An 8,376-nucleotide genomic window follows, 5' to 3' on the forward strand; every position below is an offset into this window, starting at 1 on the left:
CGCCAGCTTCCCCCTGCTACCGCAACAGCTCCTAATTATATACGATAATCTTACCTACCTGTCTGATACACAAAGGTAAAAAGAGTGAACGCAGCCAGCATTAAAGAAAAAGACCACGAAGTTTGAATGGCCTCCGGAAAGAAAGGCTTGCAAACGTGCTCATACCTGAACCACAAGGGTATTTTTGATCTTCCTGGTTGAATGTAGATGAATGACAGTAAATATCAAAGTGCAGTTGAGGACAATTGCAGTAGCTGATGGTGGTAATAATAATAATAATAATAATAATAACACGTTTTAGATGTTTTTTTACACACGTTATACATGAATTTAACTAATTTATGTCAGCAAAACATTAGAGAATTCAGTGTTTCTATACCTGATTTTTATTCCTATGTGAGGCAAAATATAATAGTCATAATATATCAAAACAAATTATATTTTTTAATCATAATATATATGTTTTTATTTCTGTTTTAGGTTATTCGGGGAGGGTGTGCAATCATCGTAATAGGATGAAGGGTGTCTCTTTTACTTTTACTCACTTCTGCACTATGTAACTTAAGTGAGAGGGTTGGATCACAGCGTTACGTACGCGCTTACTTTGCGATACAAGTTTTAAACACATAACGTTGTGATGTGATGAGTTTTCTTTGTAGTTAGCACCTAAAGTACGTCTGACACACTGACACACATCTGGGAGCTATATCTAAAACAGTGCTGCATTGTGGGTCGGGCGCCAGATCACATGAATGCCAATATCTACATAACGTTTCTTTAATGTAAAATCTTTAATCTAAATAGAACAGTGAATTATCAAGTATAGCATAAATATTAATACCAGTGGTGGAAAAGTATCCAATTACATTTGGGAAGCCATATTAGTATATTATTGGCTAATATGGGCCAATTACAGATATATATCCATATCGTCTTATACAGTATGTTGTCCAATAAAATGTGTTATTGTATGTATACTCTCTTCAATGTATAATGAATACTTTTACTCTCTTTTGCTGGAGTAATAGAGTATTTCCACACTCTGGTTACTACATTTACTCTAGTACAAAGATCTGAGTTCCTCCTCCATACACATTAACACTTAAGTAAAGTTATTCCCCTGTGCTCTGACAATCAGTGCTGTGACCCTCTGACCTCACTGTGACCTCACTGTGACCTCACTCTGGCTGCTCCAGATAAGACTCCTGCTGATTTTGTGGACACGAGCCAGTGTTCACGTGTGCGCGCGCACTCAGTGCGCCCCCTCCATAAATAGACGTCCGAGCGCGAGCGCCGTCTCAGTGTCAACAAAACAGCAGCTTGGCACCGAACTCCCATTTTAATTTTAACGGCTTGAAGAGCGTTGATTTTTTTTTTTTTAATGGACCGCGGTGAGTTTGGCTCTCCGGAGAAGAGACGCGGGAGACGCTGCCGGGTTTTAAGTGTCGTCGCAGTCCTGCTCCTCATTATTGTAGTCGCTGTCGTCCTGGGACTGATCCTCCGACAGGGAACCAGCTTTAAATCAACGTTTATTGACAGATGTGAACAGTTCGAAGGGTAAGAGACGTCAGTTAACAACCGTTAGCGTGGAGAATGTCGATCCTGAGTGACTGGAGTCAGTTTCAGTGATAATCAATGACTTCCTCACACACAACCGTGGGACTGACATTAATTACATTTAGAATGAAATTCGAAATATGTCAAATATTTGTCGCGTTAAGCTAGCATGTAGCCTAGCTTAAGTTCAAAACACCTAGCTTAAAAACAGGTGGTGAATGTAGCCAAACCCTGTAGGTGTATTTACTCAAGAACAAGTTTGAGGTACTTGTACTTTACACCTGCACTCCACTTTATCTCACATTCAAATATTCTGCTTTCCTCTGCACTGCATTTGTCTGATAGTTAACCAAAACTTACTTTTCAGATGGTCATATTTTTTCAAATGTTTTAATCACAGATTAATATATGTTTAATTATTATTTTTAGTGTCTCATTTTTCTGTCTGTCTTCATATCTTTGCATAATTGCATTTATAATTGTTTTATAATTAAGCCTATAAAAGGTCAAATGTGAGGATTTTAGTAGAAAATATTCACTAAAAGATATTTTCATTATTATTAGTTACGACAACCCTTAAAGGAATCAAAACAAAAGTGTTTGAACACACGCTTTGTTATAATTACACAAAATATTATGTCCTGAGATATATGGAAGTTGACATAAGCTTGAAATATTAATATTTTTAATAACACTGCATTGGTAGAATTAATTACCGCTGATAAACAAATTTACAGGGTATGATACTAAGCATCAATTTTCATACCAGGGTATATGTGGAAAGCGGTATATCGCTGCAACCCTAATGTAACATGATCACATATAAATCACATAAACTACCCAAGACAGCAGATAGTTTATAACGTTAGTGAAATACTTCAACCTTAAACAACTCCAGCAGTAAAATGCAACACTCATATTGAATGCAACAATAAAAGCAGCAAAAACATCAGACAGAGAACATTTTAATAAATAATAAGTACTTTTACTTTTGATACTTCAAGTAAACTTCACAGATGATACTTGCATACTTTTACTGTAAGTAAAGGTTCTGAATACTTCTTCCACCACTGCAGTCAAATACAAAAGTTCTGCAGTAAATCCCTTCACACAGGCAAAAAAGATTTACACTTTTTGGTCGCTTTGAAAGAAGGTGTAGTTTGTGGTGCTGTTGAACTGCATTGCGTCATAACTACATGTGTTTCTATTATTTTGTCCACCTGGTTTGCATCAATGCTGGTAGGCGAACTAAAAGAAACACCTCAAAGCAGCTGCACACTACAACCACCAAAATCAGCAGCTCTTTGAATGTTGGATTAGACTACGTTTAGCTTGGTGTACATATTAAACTGGCCACTGGGTGCTACATTTACAGACAACCTCCGTGAAACAAATCAAAATGCAGAAGTTGTGATTGAATGAGTGGGGAGTGCGTGCATGTTGGCAAAGCTTAAGCAATCTTGGCAACACCGAATGATTCATGTTTATGTTAACAAAGTGGGAGGGGTGTAGTAAGAGTGCCTGCGGCTACACAGAATGGTAACACAGTAAATTTGAGACCAGTCAAAGGTTTGGTCTGTTTGATATTACAGTCAGTGAGAGGCTGGCTTACTCCCAGGACTCTGTTTGTAATGACGATGCTGTTTCTAAATTGCATGAAGCACTTTACTCTGGGTTATTTATTGTTACGAGACAGTATTGACTGGAATACTCATCTCTTAAACTCTTAAACAGATTAAGTTGAGGTCTTCTTCAAACATACAGTATGCATCCATTTAGTGAAACAGAACATGCGCCTTTACCTCCACAAACACTGTAATATTTGTCTGCACAATTAAACAGCTGTCATCTCACTTGAAATAGTTTTTCTTAATGTTCAAGCAAGAAATAAATGTCTTATTCCCCTTTGTTAAATGACAACTATCTGGTGTGTTAGTAAACCTAGTGAACAAAGCCTGTCGCTAAATTTGGTCCTTTTCCACCAGAATGAGGCCAATCCACATTCCTGAGACTAAGCAGCACTGTTGTCTATTTTCCAGATACAACTGTGAGAAGATATGGGGTGCATTCGAAAAAGCCTATGTAGGGCGAGACCCTTGTGAAGTTCCCATGGAAGCCTACGACCCTTTCATTGCCGCAGCCCACTTCAAACCTGCATGCGGCCGGGTAAACTCAACACAAAGTGTGCACGTTATTCACTCCTGACTTCAGGATAATACCTTTAATAATTATGATATAAACTCTTATTTTGGGTCAGATGATGTTCTGGAGCAAAACGAAGGATCTGGTCCATGACTTCACCGAGAAGAAGGATTGTTTTCTCACCCTGGAGGACACTTTGCTGGGGAGCGTGGTGAATGATCTGACCTGGTGTGGGAAGGAGGGCAGTAGTGGTAAGACTTGTCAAGAAATCCCTTCATAATTGTGTACATTTTAGTGCAGCTTAGTGAATTGATAAGTATATATGTAACACTGAAGACTGTTTTGAAGACGTCTTTAAACCTGTTTTCAGTATTTAAGCAAAATTCCTAACATGCCCTCTGTGAGTGTTGCATGCCTCTTCCACTTGAGCCGTAATGATTGCAGACGGCAAATTCCAAAGGTGGTATTGTCATGCCTGCAGTTACTTTTACATAGCATTATATGACAGCATGTTTAGTCATGTCAGGCGTTTTTTTTTTACCATTATAAATAGTTCCTGGCTGGAGCTCTCTGATAAGACAAGAAAAAAAAGGACGTGAAGTTCACATATCACAGGGAGTTATGATGTAGTGCTATCGTGCCAAACCAAAACTCTTCTAGTTCTGATTAAGAAAGGGAATTAATGTGTTCTCAAAATGTTGAACTATTCCTTTAACTCCCAGTAACTCCAAAGTAATTGTTGAGTTGAGCTGTTTTTATCTTTCTAATCTTAAGATATTTAACCATTTACTGTGTGTCCTTTTGGGTTGGTGATGTCTTGATGTTTCTGTTTTGTTTCATGTGAGCAGCTCACTGAAGCAAATTCTGATTAACCACACTGAAAAAGCAAAATGTTGAACGTTTGTGTGTCTGTGTGTCTGTGTGTTGTTCCAGAAACATTCACCACCGGCTGCCCAGGATGGACGTACTGTGAGAACAACACTGTTCGCTCGTTTTGGAACAGAGCCTCAGCTGCTGTAAGTGAACGACAAGAATTTGCCGTCTTTGCCAAAAAGTCTGACCGTCCTGGGATCAGTGTTTAAGATGATACATATGTGGAGCATACGGCAAAGCAAGCCTCTCCTGAATATAAGTGATTATGATGGAGAGGGGAGAAGAGAAAAAGGTCACTCAGCCTGGTTCTTCATCAATGAGGCTTTGTGCCGGTCTCCATGGAGCCACATTGCGTAGCTCTCTCCTGAGTGAGCAGAGGCAACCCACTCATTCAGAGGAGCCAAGGGTTGGATTGTGCCGGTGCTGAAACTTGAAATGAAGTAAAACCAACAGTTAACAGCCTGTCAAACAAACCAGGTGTTACGTCTACAGCTGAAGCATGACAGAACGAAAACACTACAAGTTCAGACACTGATTCTCATCAGCTACTGCTGCTCTAAGAAAGTAAAGCAGCTATTTATTTATTGATTCAGTTTGTCTGTCGCACCTGTGACCGAACACGTAGCAGTGAGTTGAGGCAGCAAGCTTATACATCCCTGATGCAAGACGACAACTTCAACCACTGGAGGTCAGCATTAGCAAGATTTTCAGCATTTTATGTTCCAAGACTGCTGCACACAACTTGAGTTGTTGATATGCCTGGAATGTGACGCTGTTCATCTAGTAATTATCTCCTCTGTGTAATATTTCCCTGCACTGGAAAGTCCTATAAACAACCTGGTTGTTCAGGTGATAAATCAGTGTGGGGGCTGCATTTGGAAGCAGCTGGCGGAAGTGTTTGTGTAGTGTGTTCGTGAATAACCACTAGGATAACACCTTGATGACTAATGACTATAAGAATGTTCAGAATTCCTGAATCTACATTGAAACGGTGATCGCTTAATTATACTGTAGCAGCTTTTTGACGGTAAAGCAATTAGCTAAATTAGTCCTTATTTTATTTGTTCAAGGACAAACAAACTACTTTGAATCTTGTACCTAATCGCAAAATATTGATAAAGGTGCCTCTTAGTGATTTGTCTGTGAGGAGCGAAGTCATTTTTCCCAATTAAGGGATTATGGCTTCATCCCAAATATCAGTTTAACATTAATATTATATTATTCTTGTCTGTAGTTTGCAGACGTTGCGTGCGGTGACGTCACCGCGATGCTAAACGGATCCATCACCACCCCATTCAATTCTGCAAGGTGAGTTGCTCTACACACTTCTTATTTGTGAGAACGGACAGAGAAGAAATAGCTCTTTTCTAATATTTCATTTGACGTTGACTGAAAGACTGTGTGGATGAAGTGATATCATACCAGCACAAGAAACCAAAATGAACGGTTCATGTCTGCTCACTATTATTTATTGAAAGGTTATTGTTAAAAAAAAGATGTTTTACTGTTCATTGCCACTGTGACGATGTGACCGCGCTGATCGCCGACTTTATGTCCAGTTATTAAACCTGTGAATAAAATTAAAAGTGACACAAGAAATATCTGTGAGTGCTGGTTCTTTCATATCAAGATATTTTATCTGCTGAGTGTATTAATGTTTTGTTGTCTTTACATCTTAGCTTGTTTGCTCCCAGCTAGCTTATCTGCTAGTATCTACAGTCCCCTGTTGACTTGATTTCATGCTGTCTCTCTAAACTTTGCTCTTCCTTATTTTCATGATATATAATGAATTATATTATATATTTTCATTTCAGTATTTTTGCCTCAATCGAGGTGAAGAGGTTCGACTCCTCCAGGGTGAAAAACCTGAATGTTGTTCTTGTCACACAGAAGAACTTTGTGTAAGATGTTCACCTTGTACATAACATATCCGGAACAATGTTCACTTAAATGTGATAAATGTTCTTCATTTTAGTGTTTCAACACCTAAACATACAGAAACACAAACTTCTAATGTGAAAAATGATCTCAAAGTCATGTTTTCTGTGTCCTCTCCAGCACAAACTGCACAAATGCATCTTTGAAAAACTTACAAAAGGAGCTGGATGCAGGAATCAAATATAACTGCAAGGAGGTGGCTGAGTAAGTCCAGCATGTGTGTGTGTGTGTGTGTGTGAGAGGACGTGATCACTACGTATGATTCTGTCCTCACAGTTTGTTGACGGCTTGTTATTCGTCTCTCTGTGCAGAGCTCAGATCCACGAGTGCAGCTCTGATCCACAGAAACCCTGTGGATCCTGTTGGTGAAGACGTCAGACTGTCTGACCTGATGAGACACAACAATAACCAGCTAGAAGAGATATTTGCTCAGTCTTTGTAAATTAATGTTCTATTATGCAGTTTGTTGGAAATGTAATAGTTTTTGTACTGGTGGGCCAGTTTGGTTTCATATGAAATGTGTATTTTTATATAAATAACTTGATACATTTTTACAATATGACAATGCACCTTATTCAAAAAGTTGTGGTTGTGATTGGGAGGCTTTTTATCAAGTAGTAGAAGAGTTCAGTGTCATGTACTGTAGAGTTAAATACCAGTGCTGCTATCTAATCATGTTCAACTGACCATTTCACCCCTGCAATAAACTCTGGGGAGCAGAACTTGTAATGTTTTTCAAATAAAGTGTTAAAATATGAGGTTAAATTGTGTGAACTTTAATTTTCATGCAATATGAGACAAAGCTCACATTGTAGATAAATAACGCAAAATAAAATCATATACAATTAAATTAAACCTTAGTCATCTGAGACCTGCTGTAGAAACTTTTATGATACTGAGTTGAATGTTGACCTTAGATTGTTTTGTTATGTAACCATTAAATATTAAATAAGCATTAACTGATAAGCAGTTATCTACAAGGAAGCCACCTACTTCACCTAATCTGCTTATTTGTCTCAAACAAAAAAGTTTTTAAGTTTTTTTTATTCTTGTTGGGGCTCTTCATAAATCATGCAACTAAAGTAATTAAAACATTTGTGATCACAATAAATCCAGTAACAACAAAGGTTCATTAATAATTTGAAGTCTGCACATTACGCCTGTGGGAAAGTCACATCTCTCATGCTGGATGGACGCAAAACTGAACCCTCTGATCACACAAAACGTGAACCACACATCCCCTGTCAGCACTTTCATGACCACTCAGTGATGAGAAGAAGAAATGCGTTTCCCATTTCTCAAACATTTAGTTCAAGTGTGGTTAAAACAACAGCATAAAAATTGGTTGGCGAGAGAAATGCATCATCGGCGTATTCAGTCAGTGTGACTTCACATTGACGTCCTCTGACCTGTTATGTAATCTGGTCATCAGCAGCAGAAGAAAGTACAGTCAACACAGCTCTAATAACAAAGATCAAGCATGAGATCAGGATCACAGTTGCTATTAGATTATATAGTAATCATAAATTGACTTCCTCTTCTTTTATCAAGAGAACCACAGCTGAACGAAAAGTTTGAATAACTTAGTTTCACTGGACTTGCACAGACAATGACCAGCAACCAATCAGTCCTTTGTTAAAACACTATGATGCACAGATGATGGGGTATTACAATACAAACAAATATGATAATAAAATGATGAAATAAAATACAGCTATCAAGCTTCATGGCTTGATGATGATGTTCCTTGTCAGATCCTCCTGATGACTCGTCCACTCCAAGCACGTGATCTGACGTAGTCTTGTCATTTTCTTTTGAGCGCTCTTATGATCTAACAGGCTTTTATTTGTTATATGCTGTGCAATC

General features: G+C 38.3%; 1 protein-coding gene across 1 annotated transcript; it reads left to right on the forward strand.

Annotated features, from left to right (window-relative positions):
- Nucleotides 1-1,237: 1,237 nt before the first annotated feature.
- On the forward strand, nucleotides 1,238-7,275 carry LOC115569608 (ADP-ribosyl cyclase/cyclic ADP-ribose hydrolase 1-like). The gene is made up of 8 exons (XM_030397609.1): nucleotides 1,238-1,557; nucleotides 3,597-3,723; nucleotides 3,815-3,950; nucleotides 4,633-4,715; nucleotides 5,807-5,880; nucleotides 6,387-6,473; nucleotides 6,631-6,714; nucleotides 6,822-7,275. The coding sequence occupies exons 1-8, from the start codon at nucleotides 1,382-1,384 to the stop codon at nucleotides 6,877-6,879; spliced, it is 825 nt and encodes a 274-aa protein (XP_030253469.1). The 5' UTR covers nucleotides 1,238-1,381; the 3' UTR covers nucleotides 6,880-7,275.
- Nucleotides 7,276-8,376: the final 1,101 nt, after the last annotated feature.

The sequence above is a fragment of the Sparus aurata genome, chromosome 19 (assembly GCF_900880675.1).
Source record: "Sparus aurata chromosome 19, fSpaAur1.1, whole genome shotgun sequence".
Lineage (NCBI taxonomy): Eukaryota > Metazoa > Chordata > Actinopteri > Spariformes > Sparidae > Sparus > Sparus aurata.